The sequence below is a fragment of the Artibeus jamaicensis genome, unplaced genomic scaffold (assembly GCF_021234435.1).
Source record: "Artibeus jamaicensis isolate MK-2021 breed Jamaican fruit bat unplaced genomic scaffold, CSHL_Jam_final contig_76, whole genome shotgun sequence".
Taxonomy (NCBI): domain Eukaryota; kingdom Metazoa; phylum Chordata; class Mammalia; order Chiroptera; family Phyllostomidae; genus Artibeus; species Artibeus jamaicensis.
The window spans coordinates 2727814-2749313 of record NW_026521954.1 but is presented as its reverse complement, the minus strand read 5'-3'; the positions used below and the strand labels follow the sequence as shown (position 1 = coordinate 2749313).

Below are 21500 nucleotides of genomic sequence, written 5' to 3'. Positions count from 1 at the left end.
TCCCCGCACTATCTACTCTTTCCCGATTTACTCTCCTCCATATTTTGCCCTCCCCTGTCCTGCTGTTCCTCTCTCTCCACACAGGAATTAAATTACCTGAAGGCAGGAAGTGGCCCAAAGTATCCCGCCCCCTAAGCAGAGGGCCTGGCTGCTGTCAGGGGCGGAGTCTGGCCAAAGTTAGCTCTAATTAGCAGCATCATCGGGACGGACTGTATTTTTATTGTTGGTTTATAAGAAAGGTTTTACTGCACTACTCACCAAGAAATCTGCAACTTTTACAAAGTGTCTGAGATGAACTCAGCGAGCTTACTGAGTGCAAAGCCGACAAAGACCTCAATTACAAGCACGGCTGCTACCAACCCCCAGAGGGCACTGACGATGTTCTAGTTCCCCACACCGACCCCTAGAAGTCTCCTCGTCCTCAACTGGGAAGAGGGTTTAACCACTGCATGGAGACCTACAGAACACGAGGCCCTGTGGACCTTGGAACCTGACCACTGAATTTCACGAATGAGTGAAAACTCCTGAGAGCATCACCAGCGTTGCTACTAACGAGACTGATGTCGGCCTTGTGCGGAGTGGAGGGGGGGCGCCGGGGCCTCAAGTGAGGGGAGGGCCACCTTTAAAGGGACCCCTAAGTAACCACCACTTACTGAAATGGCCCGTGACCAGCTGGCACTTACTGTGAACACAAAGATGAAATGAATATGAACAGATGCTCTTCTATGACATTTATGGGAACTCAAGGAAAAAGAATTTCAAGTTGTTGTTTTAGAGAATTTGCTTTAGACATACTGAATTCTTAGTGTACGAATGCATGCACCCAGAACTGAGATATTACAAAGGAGGACAAGTTCAGCACTAGATCAGAATAAAGGCTGAAAACCTAATCCCTGAGATGGCAAGGTATCTGAGGAATAGACATATCTCCGACTTCATCTGAAGACACACCAGACAGACTTCCTGTGTCTGGTCTTCTCATAAGGAAGCACAAAGCAGGTGCTGCCGATGACAAACCTATTTTAGAAGTACGTCACCTGGCCTGTGTGGCTCATTTGGTTGGAGCGTCATCCGGTAACCGGAAGGCTGTGGGTTCAGTTCCCAGTCAGGACACACACCTAGGCTGTGGGTTTGAGAGTGTACAATCTCTCGTCTGGGCATGCACAGAAGGCAACCAATTCATGTCTCTCCTTTGCTTTCTCTCTGGAAGCACTGAAAAAATGCCCTCAGTTGTGTGTTAAAAAAATAAAAAAGAAAGAAAAGAAATATGTCAAGTTCCTGAGGTGGAGATTTTCTACTTTGTTCTTCACGTGGAGACTGGCAGCCATTACCGTCCAGCTGAGCTGTGTTCTCAAAATGCAACATGTGATTCCACCGGAGTGAAGCGGCTCTGGCCACTTTACCTGGCACGGCTGGCTTCGGTTCCACGTAGGTCATGTACCTGGTCTCAAGTGTACTTATGTTGTAACCTGTGTGTGTGTGGACACAAAGAAAGACGAACAGAAGGAGCCTTAAGGAAGCCCACTAGCCTCAGAAACTAGAAGTTATTCTAAGAGCAAGTATGACTGATAACCAGGGAAAGGAGGGACCCAGAGAGTGTTGGAAGGCAACAGGTTCCCAAAATTCCAAGGGAAGTGACTCTGCAGATGGATGAGCCCTGAGATGGCAATGAGCCAGAAGGAAGCACACTGCTCGTGGAGGGAAGCCGGGGCAGAGAGAGCGCCCGGAGAGAAGCCTTGTGTGAGGGGAACATGCTTTGAAAGATCACAAGGAAGGAGACAGAACTTCAGATTATTCAGCTCCACAGCCAGCAGCCTACAGCCTGGGGGTTCAGCCAAACTGCAGACTTCCGCACAGGCCAGGGCTCCCAGCCAGGCGGGAGCCGGAAGGGGGCCCGCCCTTGCCCGGGGCTCACTACTGCCACCTGTGGACAACTCCACCCTGAGCGGGCCTGGCCTGGGTCTAGTGATCTGGGCCAGGGACTGTTGGCTCAAGCTCAAGAAGCAGCCTCATTCTAAAACCCATCTCTCTTTTTCCCGAACTCCTATAGGTGGTACTCAGTAGCTCATCTCTTCATGCTCTGTTATTCACTGAATTCATTCCAGCTCCCCAATTAGCCTCTGAGCCTTGTTTTGGAGCTGAATGTAAAGCTTTTATTGTCCTCTTTGCTTGATCGATGAGGTCCATCGAGGAGAAGTGGCGTGCCCTGGGTCTCCTGAAGCTCAACACAGAACCCCTTCCACTACCCACTGCGGTCTCCGCCAGGAGCCGCTGGACACCGGAGACCCCTGTGTATGTGCATTCTTCAAATCTCACAGTGCCTAGGTGAGTGCCAAGTACACCCACAGCACTTAACCTCTGCTGGCTATTGTTTTTCTTCTAATAAGAAGATGCAGAATATCTAGATAAAAATCACCAAAACTAACGAAAGCAACATGAGTCCTATGAATCATAAAATTATTATACATTTATATTATATATTACATTATAATTTATATAATTTCTATATATGACATTATATTGTAAAATTACATCGATTTTCTCAGAGAAGAAGGATAAGGTACCTCAAATCACCTGACTGTGGGTAAATGCCAACCAAAAGTTGTCCTTCCACATACACTACCAAGAAAAAGGTGGGGGTTTTGGAATCATGAGGAAAATTGGGAAGTGGTAATAATGAACTTCTTAAGGAAAAAGATACAAAGATAAGGCAACCCTCCACCAAGGGCTTGCGCCATTGGGCTGCTTATCCCTGGGGCAAAGCTCTAAAAATAGTGTGATGAACTCACCGTCCCCAGTGCACGCCCTGTTCCGAACAAGATGACTGCGCCAGAGTCACGAGGTCCATTCTCTCCTTAGGCTGTCATTCAGGCTGCACAAGGCAGTCCCTGCGAACCTTCCCGCCTGACACTGCGGGGGAGCCTCGACCACCCCATTTCCCCAGGTGTTTCGGGAAGAACCTTTGTCTCTCCAAGGAGAAGATGGCAGCACACAAATGCACTTGAGCACAGAAAAGAGGACACAAAAGCCTAATTATTTTTATGCTTTGAGAACCTCTTCGCTCGTTAACAGTGCGGTTGGTGTGTTCCGTTCTGCCCAGACCTCACGGCGTACTCTGGTGGGCAGGGGACCAGCTTCAGCCAGCCCGTCGGCACTGGCCGCGGTAACTCGGCACTGCCATACGGGGGTCTGCTGACTCCACCCCTCCCCCACAGGGGTCCCCAAAGAACAGCAGCAGAACGGGCTGGTGTTCCACAGGTGACGCACCCCCACAGTTTGCGGTGGGCCACTGGGAAATCTCTCAGCTGCTTGTGACTCCTTCCCCCCAGGTTAACTTTTTCATAATTCTTTGAAAGACAGATTTTTGGGAGAATGTTTTGGAGGTGCTACCTTATGTATCAACAGTCTTTCTCTTGGACAGGAAGAGGGCTCTAATGCAGGTAAAGGCCGCGGGCCAGAGGCTGCCATTTTTGTAACTCTCCAAAAATCACAGCAGACACTGGGGAGAACTTTAAAGTCAATATTTATATAGAACTTTGAAGTTTTGGGTGTTTCTTTAATGCTCGTACAAAGCCTGTGGTGACTAAAGCCCAAATCTTTTCAACCAGGACCCTGGATCCTGAAACCACGCTGGGCCTCAGCCACGGGCCCCAGGAAAGGAAGACTTGTGTTACTGACCGGCTCCTTTATCCACTCATCCTCCAACAGACAGGCTGTCCATCACATCCTTACTGCTCCCGCTTCCAGAACTGATCTCAAACTCGGCCTCCAGCACCAAGCGACTGGGACTCCCCCCTGTAGAGCTGCAAACTAACCCTTCCTTCGGTCACTGCAGTAATACGGTAACTCTCATTCTTAAATGAGATGGCCATCTTGCCTGCCCTGGTATTTTATTTTGCTCCCTTCTCCAGTATGACTGGTCTCATAGCCCGTTGTTGAATAAGTATGCGCCAAATGAATGGCCGCTGAATCCATTACTGACAAGGGTGGAGAGCTGCCACTCTCGGTAGCAGTTTAAGGACTGAAAATACGGGCGCCTGGCACTCAACTGATTTCCTTACAAGCAGCAGAGCCAGGGACGGAGGAGGAACTCAGGCTCTGATCTTGATGAGCTTTTAAACAGGAGTCCTCGCTGCAAGGGCTTAGCAGATGGCTCAGCAGCGGAACTGTTCTAACATTCCTGCAGATGGAACCACTATTTCTCTATACATTTTATTAGCTGCAAAGAGTAAGACCTGTTCATGTTACAATCTTGATTTTGGTGCTGGTATTAAGGTCTCGGTCAATAGCCCCAAGAGAATAAGGCTGAATGTCTGTTGGCAATTTTCCAGGCAGTCTTGGAATGCCAGCTTCAGGGTCCCCAGGTCTTGGCCAGCGGGCCCTTCCTGGAGGACCCAGCCCTGATAGGGGAATGCACCCCTGCTGCTTCTGCCCGAGGCTGCTCCGTTCAGGGGCTCCACACAGCCCGGAATTTTCCATGCACCCGCTGCTCTGGCCTTCTTGGGGTGCCCATCTCCTGCCCCCCGCCCCCAAACTTCCTAACACCTCACCTGTTTCCCACTGCCTTCCTCCTGGGAAGAGAGAAGCCGGCCTCCCCTTAATTAGCCTTTCTAGGCATCTGCCACCACAGGGCGCAGCTGCCAACAGTTGGACAATAACAGGGCGTTTCAACAGCACCCTTCAAAGCTCGGGGCTCACACGGCTGCCAATTCCTCGACTGCTCCATTCAGGCAAGTGTAGTGACCAGAAGTTAATAAGGGAAAGGAGGCCATGGTGCTGCCAGGAACACAGCACTGTTTGGCTGTGTTGGCAAATAAATGGAGGAAAACAGTTTTACAAACAGAAAACCTCTCCTCTGAGCGAGGAGACGAATGAGCACCCAAGGCCAGAGAACAGTTCAGTGTCCAAGATGCAGCGAGCGCCAGCTCTGCTCGGTGGGGAGCCTGGCTGCGGGTCCTGCCCTTCTGAGGCCAGCTGGGCGCTCGGGCGGGTGGCGTTGCTTCTCTGTACTCCTGCCGCCTCCCCCGGGCTTGAGTGAGATGGTCCTCAAATTCTCTTTGTGAATGTCAGTCTAACAGCCGTGCACCGGAGTCGAAACACAGGTGTGCACGGCCCTGGCTCTGGGCCTGGGTTTCTTATTCAACTGTGCTAATCATCAGGCTTTTCATTCACTAAAGACGTTTTTGTTGAATGACTCAAGTGCGGGAATGACACTTGTCACAGACTGCACATCCCAAAGATAGCCACGTTCCCTCAAGAGATGAAGTCCAAGTCTCCAAAGTCGGTCTGGGCTGTGTCCTCCCTGATCAACAGGATGTGGCCAAAGTGATGTGGTGCCATTTCCAGGAGCAGCCTGGTCTCACCTGGTGGCTTCGGCTTCCTGCTTCTTGGAAGCCAGACACCACGTGAGAAGCACACCCGCTTACCCAGAAACCACCACTGCAAGAAGCCCAAGCCACACAGACAGCCCCTGAGAGAGGCCCTGGGAGAGGCCAAGGAGCACGGAGGCCCCTGGGTGAGGAAGGCAGCTCGGGCGGGGATCCTCCAGCCTCAGGAGTCCCCATGTGGATCAGAAAGGAACTGCACTCCCAAACCCTTCCCAAATTCCACAAAATCGAGAGCAAAATACAGGCTTGTTGGAAGCTATGGCTGCTTTCCCGTTACATAGTACATAGGACCGGGTAACAGCAACAGTGCCATCTGCAGTACTGGACAAATACGGATGGGCCTCGTTTTAATAGATCTGTTCCTAAAAGCATTTGCTGCAAACGAGCACACATTTACACAAAACATTATTTTAAAATCTTCTGCCCTTACACTTACGGAAACGGGGAATTACTCATCTCTGTTGCCACACAAGTCCACTCATTGGCCGAGGCGTTGTCTCCTTCTGGGAAGCACAGGAGGCCCCCCGCCCCGCCCCCGCCAGGGCGATGCCCATTCCTGACGCGGCAGCTCAGCATTCGTGCCGCACAGCACACTGAATGTGCCTGGGCGCTGTCTGCCCCTCGGAGGGGGGACGAGTCTATTCCTCTCTGTGACGGGAACAATAATAATGGCTAATGCATAAAGAATACCTATTATGTGCCAGGGACAGTGTGAAGCACTTGACATATATCTTGTGTTTGCCATATATCAACTCACTGGATGTTCAGAGCAGCCCTGTGAGATAGACACCATTATCACCCTCACCACAGAGGAGGAACCTGGAGGCCTGGCCATCTGGTCCACCAGTCATCTGATGCCCAAGGAAGCAGACGCTTGGAGGTGGAGAGGGGTGTGGCCACACCACGGAGCCCCGGACCCCACCTAGCACTTCCTTTACAGTAGAATTCCAGAATCAGAAACTGTGAGAGCAAAAAAAAGCCTTAGAAACTGGCCAGTCTAATTAATATTTTACAGATAAGGAAACTTGCCCAAGGCTGAGTAACCTATCCAGACAGGAAGTAGCAGAGCCTGGCTTTGAACCCATGCAGTCTGCATCCACAGTCCATGCTCTTAACCGTTATACCACCCAGCCTGTCCTTTGGCATTAGGCATTCAATAGATGTTGTTGATGCTATTAACAAATCTACAGCAGAAATCAAACCCAAACTTCTCAGATGGACCAGGATTTCTGAAAGAAAAAAACCTGTTCCACATGAATAAAAATCAATTATAAGAACTACATGAAGACATAAAATCCCATATAAATGCTAAGTAATGATAATGAATTTGCTACACAGACCAGAAATAAATCTGAATGAGAAAAGATACTCCCTACTCCTTCCTGTTTATATATTAGTACTAATCTAGTCAGTAGCCGCTAATATAATTACTCCATGAAAATCTATGCTAATAGGAACCAAGGGAGCGCACACATACAGCTCACAGATGAATATATTAGAATCCCATGTTTATTCACCATTCACTTCAGAACCGTCCTCTACAAACCTACTGTCCAACTGACCTGCACCATCTCCTTCCCCTTTGTCTCCATCTGGGGCAGGTTACAACAAAAGAATAAGGAGAAGAGCAAAACTTTCACAAAACACAGCATCCGGACAAAAGTCCACGAGCAGCTGAACTGACGCAAACGGCAGTGAAAGAACCGGAAGGCTGGTGTAGACGACTGTGTCTACGTCCTGGCAGGAAACGATGCCTCACTTATCAGGTTTCGAACTTGTTGGCACCACTGCTAAACACGTAGTTGAGTAGACCGGCAGTACCAGGGTTCCCTGGGAGCTTAGTCGAAATGTGGTCCCTCGCCCTGACCCAGAACAACTGAATGTGTCAGCATGTACAGTCTGAAAGCCACGGCGAGCACCGGGCCACGTGAGCCTGGGCGGTGGTGCAAAGAAGGGTGGGGATGCTCCAGTCCCCCCACCAGCATCTCTGCTTCCAGCATCTCTGCTCCCTCCACCCAAATTCCCAGGCAGCCAGGGAGGCCTTAAGGCTTAGGGAAGCGGTGACTGGGAGTGGGTGGGCATGGCACTTTCTTGGGCTTTGGAGTGGAATGCATCTGAGTTTGAATCCCAGTTTCACCAGTTACTAGCTATGTGGAGAAAACAAATTAATTTGTGGGAGAAAACAACGTATTTAATCTGTCCAAGCATCCCTTCCTCATCCACATATGGGGGAAATAATCACGATGCCTCGCATTCACAGGAAAATTGCATGTTAAGTACCTGCACTAGCTACTGGTGTCCAGTCCTGGACGTCCTCCAGAGCAAATTGCTCTCCCTCTCCTTCTCCAGATTCAACGCCAGACCGGGCTGAGCATTTTCATCACCCGCTGCCATGGATCCAAACTGCTATGTTCTATTAGGAACCTTAAAATCACCCAGAAGTAGAAGTGGCTTCTGAGATGATGACACATTCACTTTACGGGTGAGGAAGTGGACTCCCAGAAAATGTAATGCTTGGGACAATACGGTCTTCCTTACCCAGTTCCTTTACTATCCATTTCAAAGACCAGTGTTCCAAATGAAGTTCTAAAAACCTCTCCCACAGACACCCTGAAGCTGAGGTTAGTCACTATGAGTGGAGGGTAGTTCTGTGGGTGGAGGCCCAGCAGACCCACTTTTGAACGACATCTCCACTACTAGCTGTGCAACCCTAGGAGTCATTTGCTCAAATTTTCTGGGGAGATGTTTCACCTGTGAAAGAGGCCCATTAGATCAGATCATCTCTATGGTCACGTTCAACTTTAAGTAATCCCATGATTCCAAATGAAATGTAGCTGTAGGCCATTTCTTTAAAGATGCAATTTTCAATATTGTCCACAAGGAGGCAGAACATCTCCTTTACAGAAGTCTTAGCAGAGAGACACAAAGGATGGAAAGAATGAGAAGAAACTAGTACATATTTTTCAAAGCATTAAGTTTGCTTCAATTTAACTATAAGATTTTATTTCTGCGTTGGTAATTCTAATCAAGCATTTGGCCAGCAATTGCACCACATGCTACAAGAAATGGAAAGTGTTACAGAGCAAAACTCGAATTTTATGGTGTTAAAGCATATGAGCCACAAGAGACAACAGACTATAAAATAACAGGAATTCAGAAATGCAAGCTATCTGGTCACCCAAACAGGGCAAGGAGTTGCCTTTTTAATCAATGAAGCATGAGAAGCAAGTGTTTACAAAAGGTTTAAATACACAAAAGTTTTTAAGATGTTCGAGTCGACAAGTAAAAGAAAAAGAAAAATAATGATGGCAAAAACATTTAAGATGATAACAATAAAGTTCTGAATTTAAAAATGCACAGGGACAGGACCCAATGTGGTATACTGAACCAGATCCTGCCACAGAGAGAAAGACATTAAAAGAAAACCTGGTAAAAATCAGAACAAGGTATTCAGCTTTGTCCCAGCGTCTGTTCCTCGGCTTTGACAAAGGTGCCAGGTCGTGCGGGACAAGACATGAGGGGAAGCTGGGTGGTGGGTACAAGAGAACACTTTGCTATCTTTGCAATTTTTCTGTAAATCTAGAGTTGTTCCGCAATAAAAATTTTAAAAAGATTTCATTTATTTATTTTCAAACAGAGGGGAGGGGAGGTAGAAAGAGAGGAAGAGAAACATCAGTGTGTGCTGGCCTCTTGTGTGCACCCAATGGGGACCTGGTCTGAAACCCAGGCATGTGCCCTGAACTGGGAATCAAACCAGTGACCCTTTGGTTCGCAGGCTGGTGCTCAGTCCACTGAGCCACACCAGCCGGGGCTCCACAACAAAATTTTTAATCTAGAAAAATGCACAGAACACTAAGAGGAAAAGACAGCCAAGAACAGAAAGAAACACAGACAGCTTTGTAAGAAGCATCCTGTCTCGATGACAATGTAAGAAGGGGAGATTTGAAACTGGGAGATAGCAGCTCACACGCAATAAAACAAAGATGAAAAAATAAAAGTGGCAAAGCCTGGAGTAAAGCGGGCAGTGGGCACAGAGGTGTATTCTAGGATATTACTGATGGAATTACGTGCTGCCGTAGCCTTTCTGAAAGCGACTTTGTAATAAGTGGCAAGCTACAAACCGATAGCCTTTGACCTGGTAACATCAGCCTTAGCAACCTGCACCAAAGCAATAATTTAAAAGGAAAAAAGTCACCGACTTTTATGAAGTTGCAGATCCGCTCTCCAGTGCTGGGAACTGCTCCTGTGGCCCTGGGTGCCTAGATGAACTATGGTACTTTAAATTACACGGACTATTATAATGGAATCGAGAATGGCAAATCTGAGCCTTGTAGAGAGCAACATGTGAAATGACTTTTAAAGAGCTCATGATATGCAATGTAGTATCTCTGCTGGAAGAGAAGGATATTAGCAAAAAAAAAAGGGAAAATGCATATAAGGTTTGTACGCATATGTATCCATAGGTTTGTTAATAATACGGTATCAATATTATTAACTTCTTAGTTTTGACAACTGTGCCATGAGTATGAAGATGTTATTAGGGAAAAGCCAGCTGAAGGACATGCAGGAATTGCATATTTGCCACTCTTCTGCAGGTTGGGGGTTCGATTCCTGGTCAGGGCACATAACTAGACTGCGGGTTTGATCTCCGGTTGGGCTGGGAGTGGGAGGCAACTGAATGATGTTTCTCTCTCGAATCGATAAACATATATCCTCAGGTGAGGATTAAAGAAATTAGGTAGGCTCAAAAACCATTTCAGAGTTATAAAAATTACTTTGTTTTTTGGCAGGTGGAGGGAGGGGGGAGAAGAGAGTCCTTTTATGTTGCTGTGGCGGTTTCAAGTTTTCCAGTTTCGAGTTTTCACTGAGCTAAAGATGATCAAGACACGCGGACTCAGGGTGGCCAGTGAGGACCCCAAGTGTCTATTTTTAGACCCATCCCGACGGTCTAAAAATAGTTTTGATGTTTTCAGCATGTAGATCGCATTCAGGAAATAAGGAAGACATTTTCTATAATAATCTTTTTAGTAATCACTCCTCAGGGACTATATTTAGAATTTCATGGTTCATGAAATGAAATATTTTTCTTCTAAAGACAAGATTCTTTCTGCTTGCTGGGGAGTGGGGTATACCGTTTCCTAATCCATGGCAGACTGAAAAATGTAAATGTTTATCTAAAGAAAACACTTCTACGGAGCTTGAGCGTTTGGAAAACCCCGGTTCTTGGCATGTGCTCCCTCTTCAGTGCCCTGGGCAACAGTAGCTGAGTGAGGAGTGACTCGGGGTAAATGCGGGGGGGGGGGGGGGGAGGCTTTTCTCCAAAGTGGCGGCATTAAAATCAGTTCTAAACTCAATGACTTCTTCAACATTTGTTAAATAATAAAATAAAATTGCACTTAGCACTGCTGGATTTTGAAATAGTTGTAATTCTGAAAGAGCATCTTGGCTTTCCTCACAAGGCTTTGCTTGGCCCAACTCCCTAATGGGTGGCATGACCAGCAACCTGAGGGGAAATGCAGCGAGACACCTGGGCATCCACAGAGGGACATCAACGCCACCAAGTGCCTGGTGGTGCCACCTGAGTGGGTCTGCCAATCACCAGCAATGCCGACTATCTCCACTCCAGCCCCGGGCTTCCTACTAGTGTGGGCTCCACCTTCATCTTGAGACCGGTTGCAATTATGCCGCCGAGGAGGGTCTGAACACGGCCACGCCCACTGCACGTCTGGAGTCTGGAGTTCACCTCTGCCTCGTGGCGGACCTGCAAACTTGTCCACAGTCCTGCACTGGTTCACTGAAAACGAGTTTTGCTCGCGTGTCTGTCCTTTGGTTCCGATGACTAATGCTATGAAATTCTGACAGGTAATATCCAAATTTCCCTTTATCTACAAACGTTTGGAATTTGTTGAAGACACTGATAAAATTATTTGCTGGGGGTACCTAACTAGAGCTACAAGCAAGACTTTTCTCTAGACCAGGGATTTTTAAACCGACATGCTGCAAGATTTTTAAAACATGCGATACCTCACTCTTTAGTCAGAGGCACCGACCTCTTCTTTGTTAGACTGTCAGATAAAAAAGAATGACAACAGCCAACATAACAATAGCTGTCCAGTGTGAATGAGTCCACATTATACATATTTTTTGTCAGACGGGCAAAAAATATAATAACTTTTGGTGTGCCGCAGAATTTTAGTAATTAGTTTATATGTGCCACAGGATGAAAACAGTTGAAAATTGCCACTCTACACAGACTTGTGGGCACGGGCTCTGGGGTCGAATGGCCCAGATTCAAATCCTGACTCCACTGCTTATCAGCTGTGGAACTTTCCAGGCCTCAGTCTCCTCCTCTGTGATGTGGAGATCGCACTTGGCCAACTACAGTTTTATGAAGATGAGACTCAACAAAAATAAAGACTTTAGAATCATGCCTGGCAAAAAGTTAGCTCTCAATAAATATTCACTATCACAACGATTTTATAAGGAGGTACTAGAAAAACCATCACATTCCATAAGGAACTGGGGCACTTTGCCTACTGTGACTCATGACAAGTGGGGTTTGGAAACCCTTTTCCCTTCCCAATATGCTCAGGGTCCTCAACAGTGACAGTGACTTTCTGTAGCATGGGGACCTAGGGTGGCGGGGCAGTTAGAAGCTGGCGTACTTTGCAGAAGTCCCTTCAAGATTCTGAGTTGCCCTCGCAGAGATTCACGTCATTCACGCTTCAGTGCAAATATTTTCTGTGCCGTTTCAAGAAAGCATTTGTTCACATAAGTCTTCTCATACCATTTATGGAACGAAGTAGGATATACACGTACACAGTACCTGTACTTGTTGGTTTAGAACTAAGTACAACTTCAGTAACTTATGACAAAGTGGAACCCTCTTATCAACATGAACGAATTCACAACAGGTGTGGGAACAGGCGTGCCGGCCACAGAAAGGTGGCAGGCAGAGAATCCAGTGAGCCATGCGACTGGAGGGAAAAAGAAAGCACCTACTTCAGTGGTACCTCAACCAGGCTTCCGTTTCTGGTACCAGTTCCATGTTCATTCCCTCTCCGCCCTCCCTTATCGGTTTTACACAGATAAGACATCTCTTGCCCAGCCCTTAGGAGCGAGAAAGACACTGCGGCCGCTCACCCCTCCTCGCCAGCCTGTGCGATGGCCCTCGTGAAACACCTGGTACCAAAGCACATCATTCACACCCCACCTTCCTATTTTATTGCTTCCCTTCCCTGCCATGAAATTTGTCTTTAAAGGCCAAGGCCTGTTCAGAACACTGCTGGTTCTTCCGCAGCCTCCATGCAATCAGGCTGTACTTGGAATAGAGCCGAGCAGACTAGGAGCAGCCGAGATTTCAGCTCGAGCCCCAAGTCTTACAGAACCAATGGCAATGCGGCAGTTTCTGGCAAAGGAATCAAGTTTTGAACCCGCTAGGTGTAACTGCAGCTAAGGGAACACACTTGCTGTTTTATTCACAGACACAGATCTCTGGGATCCAGAGAAAGTATCTAGAACCAGCTTCCTGATTTTCAAATAAAAATGAAATATGCAACACAAAAATTTAGGGCCCCTGGTTCAAAAGAGCAGGAAAAAAATGCTGTAAAAGTTTTAAAACATGAAACTTCATTTTTTTCTGGTTATTTCATGTCATGTTCTGCGAGACACGGAGATCCTTATAGGGTGGGTGCAGAGCATCGCAGGTGCCCGGGGCCCTGCCCACCCCATAGGGTGCAGAGCATCGCAGGTGCCCGGGGCCCTGCCCACCCCATAGGCCATCATCTTGTGGGCTCCCTCCTCCCACTAGCTGCTGGACCGATACAGTGTGTCCTGGCCAGGGCTGGGGAAGTTGAGCCAGGAATCCCCCTCTTCCATGGACTCACCCACCCCCAACCCCCAACCCCCAACCCACAGCAGGCAGCTCTCCCTCAAGTTTATTGCAACCTCTGTGCCAGGACATGGCAGGTACCTAGACCAAGAGTAGGCAGGCTTCACCCCCACAGAGCCACCCACTAAACACCCCAGGTGCTGTCAGCCTGGGCTGGGCAGACCACTTTGACCCTTCTCGAGATGCCATGGAGCCAGGTGCCCAACACCAACCCTCCCCATGCTCACACCTGAGCTCCTACAGGTGTGGAAGGCAACAGAGGTCACTGGGTGGGTACAGGGGTAGGGAGGTGGCAGGACAATGCATAAGCTAAGGCTCTCCCTGCTGGTGCACACTCCAGTGCCCCACTGTGCTTCACTTAATAACACACAGACTTAAAGACAAAATTATTAAGAATTTCAAGGTGGCGACTACACTGCATTACACCCCAGGCCTGGGGCTCTGATCCTCAGCCCAGAGTCTTGGTCAACGGCAGGACCCCATGCCCATAGCACTGGCTCTGCTGGTACGCCACCAGAAGTCCAAAGGCAAAGGGTCACTCTCACTTTCCAATATAAAATGCGTCGTGTTTATGACAGGGTTGGCAAAGAGGTTTCACCTCACCTGCGTGTGAGGCTGCCCTGGAGGAGGCAGGTGTGAGGGATCTCGTTCCACCTGTTCAGCTCTGCAAGGCAGAACCTGGTTTACCCTGTAGGCTTCTGAAGCCCACCCAGTCAAACAATAATTTTAATTTGTTACATTGTGCAAAGAACTGATGTACAAGATACAGGCAGAGTCAGTCACGACGGTTACAGAAATCCTCCCAAAGCTAACTTGGTCTAGGGATTTACTTTAAGTGTCGGGGAGATTAGAAAAGAAAGCAGATCGAGCGATAATTACTTAATAAGTGGCTCTGGGGTGATGGCTTGTAAAACTGGGCCATTATCCAAAGTCATTACTTTGATGCAAGACTATAATCGAGTTGCTGAAAGCACGTTTTTACAAACCTTGGCTTCTGGGTCACTGTTGATACTACAAGAATCGTCATCATCAGCATGTGGGGCATTTCTAGAAAAAAAAAACAAAGAAACAAAACAAAACAAAACAGAAAACGGGACTTAGAATTCTACTGCAAACTCTGGAGGCAAAAAAAACCATACATCATGGCTGGTCCTTCCAGCATCCTACCTGAGTTTCAAAGATGCATAGCGCAGGGTTGCTCCTTCAAACTCTTTTAGACTGGGGTCCGGGTTAACCGTGGCTGCATGCAAATCCTGGAGGAAAACAGATGTCTGTTAGTGGAGAAGGGGAGAGGGCCGTGACGTGGCTTCATATATCACGAGGGACAAGAGCCCTCCCAGCCTGCAGCAGAGGGCGCACGAGCGTCATGTCAGTGGGAGAAGGCATGCGAGGGCTGCTGGATGCTGCCTCAATTCGAGGCGCAGCTCACAAGACAGCAGGCAACCTGGGGCACTCAGCTCGAAGTCATTCACAATGGCAGACGCCAACAAAAAAGGCCACGTGTGTAAGCTGGACATGCCTAGCAAGAAGCCCCATCACTCCATCCCTGCAGAACGCATAATGTTTGCAAAGGAAAAGGTGCAGCCCCAGCCATGCAAAAAGAACAAAATATTACATGATCTTAAAGCTGACAATATACTTGCCTTCCAAATGTCACTATTAATCTTTCCCCCATTCAGAACAGCAAAATCACTCCATGGCTGTTTCTAGACATAAAGTTATTCACACAGGAAGAAAGCACATTGATTTAAAGGGGTGGGGGGTAACAAAGAAAGAGAAAAGGAAAGGAAAGGAAAAAAAAACACGAGACAGCATTGTTAGCATTGATATTCACAGGATGGGTTAGGGAACAAATTCACTCTAAGAGCAATTCCTCAGCTCCCTCTCTCTATCTAGATCCGTATTATCACCTGCAGACCAGGCAGGAGGAGAGAGTTGGCACTTATGCACCAAAACAAAGGACTAAATGTTATTAGCAGACAGAGAAATTATTTTCTAAATGTGGTTCCGAACTGCTTCCGAATATTAAATGGCTGGCACACCCGACTTCATAGGAACCCTTTTCTCTCCCACTGACCAAACGGAACTTGAGGCAGGGGTGGGATGTGCTGGTTTGGAACCAGGAATGCCCATGGCTAAGCAGATGAAGAGCTGAGTGGTCAAGTCATTTTTATAAAAAAACAAAAACGGACAATGAAGAGGAAAGAGAGTGAATGAGGAACACGGGCTGACATCATCATGCTGAGACTTAACCAAACCTAAACGAGCCCTGATCAAGCTAATGCAAGTTCCTCTAACTCATAAAAAGCTCGAGTCCTCTGACACACAGCCTTGTCACAAGTTAATATCTGATCACTAAATATAATCATAGAACACAGCATGAAGCCTTGCCTTGTGGGTAGAACTCTTGCATCTTTGAATCTAAACAACAACTTCGATTCATCACGTTCAAGAAGGAAATATTTTAAATTTTCCACTAGCTTGAGTGAACAGTCAAGTATTTTTCATCTAAGATTTGGGGATGTAATGCCAGGACATCCTTATGAATTTGTCACAAGGACACGGTGGGCAAAGCTCTTTTCTCGGATGATAAATCATCAACAAAGGAAACTTTTCAACTAAAGTTCTTTGAAAATGGGAGGGAAACGTGACCCACAACTTTTGCTCACAATGTTAATAAAATTTCTGTTTTTTAAATTTTATTTCTTATTGTATTTTCCATCACCATTTCTCTGCCTCTTACTCCCTCCTTCCCCGCATTCACCCCAGTGTCCTTTGTGTCCATGAGTCCTTTTTCCTCACTCCCCGCACCCCTACCCCCACCCACCGCTGTCAGCCTGCTCTCCATCTATGAGTCTGTCACTATTTTGCTTGTTAGTTCAAAATGTTCATTAGATTCCACATATGAGTGAAATCATATGGCATTTGTCTTTCTCTGACTGGCTTATTTCACTTAGCATAATGTTCTCCAGGTCTATCCATGCTGCCGCAAAGGGTGAAATATTCTTCTATTTTATGGCTGAGTAGTATGCTGTTGTGTCAATGTCCCGTAGTTTATTCACTCATCTACTGAACACTTGGGCTGCTTCCATATCTTAGTCATTGCAAATAATGCTGCAATGAACACAGGGGTGCTTATGTCCTTTCGAATTAGTGTTTTGGGTTCAGAAGTGGGATCATGTGCTGGGTCAAAAGGCAGATCCATTTTTAATTTTTTGAGGTATTTCCATACTGCTTTCCACAGTGGCTGCACCAGGCTGCATTCTCATCAACAGTGCAAAAGAGTTCCCCTTTCTTCACATCTTCACCAGCATTTGTTGATTGCTGATTTATTGCTGATGGCCATTCTGACCAGTGGGAGGTGGTATCTCCTTATGGTTTTAGTTTGCATTTCTCTGATGATTAGTGACATTGAACATCTTTTCATGCCTATTGGCCCTCTTTGGAGAAGTGTCTATTCAGGTTCTTTGCCTATTTTTATATTGGGTTGCTTTTTTGGTGTTGAGTTTTGTAAGTTCTTTATAAATTTTGGATATTAACCCCTTATCAGATGTATCAGCAAATATGTTCTCCCATTCTTTGGGTTGTCTTCTTGTATTGATGGTTTCCTTTACTGTGCAGAAATAGTTTAGTTTGATGTAGTCAATTTTGTATATATTTTCTTTCATTTCTCTTGCTTGGGAAGATATATCAGATAAAATATTGCTACAAGCAATGTTGTAGATTTTACCGCCTATGTTTTCTTCTAGGATTTTAATGGTTTTGGGTCTAACATTTAATTCTTTGATCCATTTTGAATTTATTCTTGTTTGTGATGTAAGAAAGTGATATTGTTTCATTTTTCTGCATGGATCATTCCAATGTCCCTCACCTTGGGCTTTGTTTGTTGTTCTTTTTCAAGTTCCTTTAGGTGGGAAGTTAGATTGTTTATCGGAGCTTTTTTTTGATAGGCCTGTAATGCTATGAATTTCCCTCTTAGGATTGCTTTCCTGTGCCCTGCAGATTTTTAATTCTTGCGTTCTCATTTCCTTTTGTTTCAAGGTATTGTTTGATTTCTTCATTGATCTCATTATTGATCCACTCATTATTTAATAACATGTTATTTATCTTCTATATCTTTGTGTGTTTTTGGAGTTCTTGTGATTGATTTCTAGTTTCATCAAACTGTGGTCAGAGAAGATGCTTGATATGATTTCAATCTTCTTAAATTTATCGAGACTTGTTTTGTGTCCTAACATGTGGTCTATCCAGAAAATGTTCTGTAGGCACTTGAAAGTGTGTATATTCTGCTGCTTTGGGGTGAAATGCTCTGAAGATATCGATTAAACACATACAATCTAGTGTGTCATTTAAGACCGCTGTCTCCTGGTTAATTTTCTGCCTAGAAGATCTATCTATGGAAGTCAAAGGGGTGTTAAAATCCCCAACTATGACTATATTTCTGCCGATCTCTCCCTTTATGTCCATGAAGGTTTGTTTCACATACTTAGGTGCTCCTGTGTTGGGTGCATAAATGTTTACGAGGGTTATATCCTCTTGCTGGATCATTCCCTTTATCATTAAGTAGTGTCCTTCTTTGTCTCTTACTATAGCCTTGGTTTTAAAGTTTGTTTTGTTGGATATACATATGGCTACCTCAGCTTTTTCTTTCCTTCCCATTTGCATGAAATATCTTTTTCCATCCCATTACTTTTAGTCTGTGTGTATCTTTCCATCTGAGGCGGGTCTCTTGGAGGCAGCATGTATCCATATACTTGTTTTCTTATCCATTCAGCTACCCTGTGTCTTTTGGTTGGAGCCTTTAAGCCATTTACCTTTAAGGTGATTATTGATAGCCCTTTAATATTTGCTGCCGTACTGGTTTGCTGGTAACAAACTCCTTTAGCTTTTCCTTGTCTGAGAAGCTCAATATTTCTCCTTCGATTTTAAAGAATAACCTCGCTGGGTATCATTTAAAATTATATAACTTTTAATCATTGTAAAATCATTAAAATTATATAATCTTTAAAAATTATATAGATCTTTAAAATTATATAATTTTTAAAACCACTCAGAGTAGAAGCAGCCAAGTTCATTTATCCCATCTTTATGCATTAACCTAACTCTACAGGACTCTAAGAGAGTGAACGCATTGCAAAATTTCTACCCATGATCTGTTTCGCACAGTTGGTGTCCTTGCTTTCTTTTTTGGACTAGGCACCTGATCTGCGGTTTTTCAAAATAAATTAGAACTTGGACCACTGTATTTACTTTTTAAAGAGAATCTCTTGTATTAACTAAAAGAATAGGGGGCTGGCCAGCCTGTCCGCTCTCTTCTGCTCCATCGCTAAAAGCAGTGTTCAGTTTTCACTGGGAGAAAATTAATAACATAGGAGAGTCGTCCGGGTCAGCCGGGAACCCCTGTGAGCCCCCGGAACGGGTGTGGGCTTGTTCATGTGTGTTTTCCTGGGGAGATGTTCCCCACGTTCTCTCATGATTTCAGAGGGGTCAATGACCAAAACAAGTTTAACAGCACCACTGTAGGGAGATCAAGTAGAAAATAAAATTTTAAGCTAAAATTTCTTTTTCAAAAAGAAAATAATCCTATTTAGCCCAAAGTCATCATCACGGTTTACATGTGAGCAATACTGGGTTTTCATTTAAGTCAAATTGGACAAGGGATATCAGATGATGAATTAGGAAGGCTAAGATAATTGTGTTTCTGTGGAGACTTTTTTTCAAAGGGTGGACGTCTGACAAAAAGGATCTGATATTGCTAACGATACTCAAGAGACACTGTTGGAACTGGCAAGGGTGAAAAAAGAGTATTTTTAAAAACAAGTATGCAGAAAAACTTTCAGCATTTAATAAAAAGTTCTCTGTCAGTGTGTGTGGCTTAAAAATGTTTAATGTATTTACTCTGGACGAGAGGGTCCCTGCAGAGTAAAAGTCGATCACATTTCTAACCGACGTGAATCTGGCCCTGAGCCTCTGCAGACGCGAGTCAGCTGGCCCAGCGCCGGCAATCACCCTGGACAGACTCAAACAAAGGTCGTACACAGTGATTTTGCAAAAACTTAAAATAACATGGGTACTCCTAAAAAAACCCTTTCACACAAAAATCAAGTAAGGAAAAATGGAAACTAACATTTTATGTTATGATTAGGTCAAAGGGTTTTTTCCCTTCTATATTTAAAAATACTCGTTTAAAAAAGTTCTCTCTCCCATGAGGAACCATAATTGTCTTTTTTATAATTAAGGACAATGGAAGACAAAAGCAATTTGTTTTAAGTTTAAGAACTACATATTCTATTCATCTAATTCTTTTTAATTAGAAGGAGAAAATACAGTATTATAGTTAATACATTTTTTTGAGCCACAACCCAACAGAGATTCTTTGGTTCTCCAGAAAGTCTGTAGCCACCCCAGTCTGTCGTCTGGAAGTCAGGAGTGCGATGTGGCAGGACAGACAAAAAGACAAGGAGAGAGGATAAGGCAGGCGGGACCGAGACACAGACACAGAGGCAGGGAAAAGGGGGGGCAGAGGAAGAGCAGAGACCATCTTCCACAGGTAAGGTCCTCCCAGTGGGCGATCCTTCAGGAAGCACAGCAGAGTGACATCTGGTGCCAGAGTTAGAGCCGGGGACATGTTCCCCTGGTGCTGGCCTTGACCTTGCCCAGGCTGCAGTGATGATTACAGAGATTATGCTCAGTCCTGGGAGGGCCCTGGAGCCTTAGCCCCCCAGAGCCAGTGTGCCTTGGGGAAGGGGGGGGCTGACCCAGCTCCGGGGGCACGGCACCCTTCTCAACCACATGGCAGAGGCCATCCTAGGACAGACCCACTAAGGGGACTCAATTCTATAACCTGGACTATTGAGAGCTTTCATCTTCCAGATTGCTCTTCTGAGACCTTGAAAGGCAATTCCACAACCCAAACAAAATCCCCCTTGCTTCTCCAAACTCTCTTCTTAAGGAACCAAGAACACCTTCAGTTGGAAAAGTTACAGGAAGACTTGCGTACGGGGTAATAGTTATTCAAAAAATATTTTGTGTGGCTCCCTCTTCTAAAATTTGACATCTAAGTAATTTGGAACAAATCAGTGGATTGGGGGGAGATGCTCACAGGCCAAATCTCAGCAGCAAATGCTTCCTGGCCAGTTTATAAACTTTCAAAAATACTGCCGGCATGTGCAGAGGAAACATTATCCGCTGTGCTTAACACTTCCCCAGTAAACTCCGGAATGTGATATGTAAAATTGTCAAACTGTAAGGAAGCCTTCAGTCCTAAACTTTTGTAAGCTGAGTCAACAGATTTGGCACTTATTTGATTTTTTTTTAAAAGACAGCTCCAAGAAAAGCTGAATAAAATATGCATTTCTAGCATGACATATTACAAGTTTCTTCTCTCCCTTAACATTTTGCTTTCTCTCATGTTTCCAAATTAGTTGAAATAGACTCTATTTTGGAATCAAAGCAATGGTATCATTTCCCTTTAACTGTTATTAGTACTTGAGGCAATGTTACCAGCACAGGTCATTTTCTAGAAGGCTCAGTGCATGACACAGCCCTCCCTGTGGGCGAGGTGAAGAGACCCCAGTCTCTCCAAGTCTCCTGATGCACACTGTGGAGCGAAGCTGGCGGTAGGGGTGGGGGCCAACAGACCTTCATTCAAGCTTGCCTCCACCAGGAATTAGGCACGTGGTCTTGGACAAGCTCCTTCACTTCTCTGAGTCTCAGCGTAGTCAAATGTGAAACTTGAATGACAGCTACAGTACCAGGGGCATAGGGTTGTATGAGGGGTAGGGTGATAAGGTGGGAGCCGGGCCCTGTGCTGCCGATTAAATAGCCACTGCGGCATCTGCATACCTGGGTATGGGCAGGCTGGGTCTTTTCCCCAGCCCTTCCCCCTTCCTCTTCTCTCTACCTGCTTACCCCCTTGCCCCTGAGACTTCAAAAACTACACATCCATTAACAAAGGTCCCTGGAAGGACAAGACCTTGTCAAAAACAATGTCATGGTTAGCAATAGAAGAGAGGAACCGAACCAACAGCCTGGTGGAAATTCACAGTCCTGGGCAGAGCCCAGGATCTGGAGTGAGAGCTGGATGCACACCCACCCCAACTCCAGCTGCGTGCCTATGCAAAGAACTGAACCTCAGCTACTTCTTTTCTTTAGTACGGCACCTAACAGCGGTCTTGTCTGCCACATGGAGGGTGTTGAAGGGACAAATGAGGTGATGTTTA

The 21500-nt window shown here is 45.8% G+C and overlaps 1 protein-coding gene across 7 annotated transcripts in view; it reads right to left on the bottom strand.

Annotated features, from left to right (window-relative positions):
* The window catches only part of APBB2 (amyloid beta precursor protein binding family B member 2), a 318379-nt gene that overhangs the window by 83627 nt on the left and 213252 nt on the right, over positions 1-21500 (bottom strand). For 4 of the 7 annotated variants that reach the window (XM_037138053.2, XM_037138055.2, XM_053672306.1 and 1 more), the window contains 3 exons: positions 14922-14984; positions 14446-14531; positions 14265-14325 (listed from right to left, as the gene is read on the bottom strand). In XM_037138053.2, the coding sequence (XP_036993948.2) occupies positions 14265-14325; positions 14446-14531; positions 14922-14984 (210 nt within the window). The remainder of the gene's footprint in view (positions 1-14264; positions 14326-14445; positions 14532-14921; positions 14985-21500) is intronic. The other 3 variants (XM_037138057.2, XM_037138058.2, XM_053672308.1) reach the window with 2 other exon arrangements.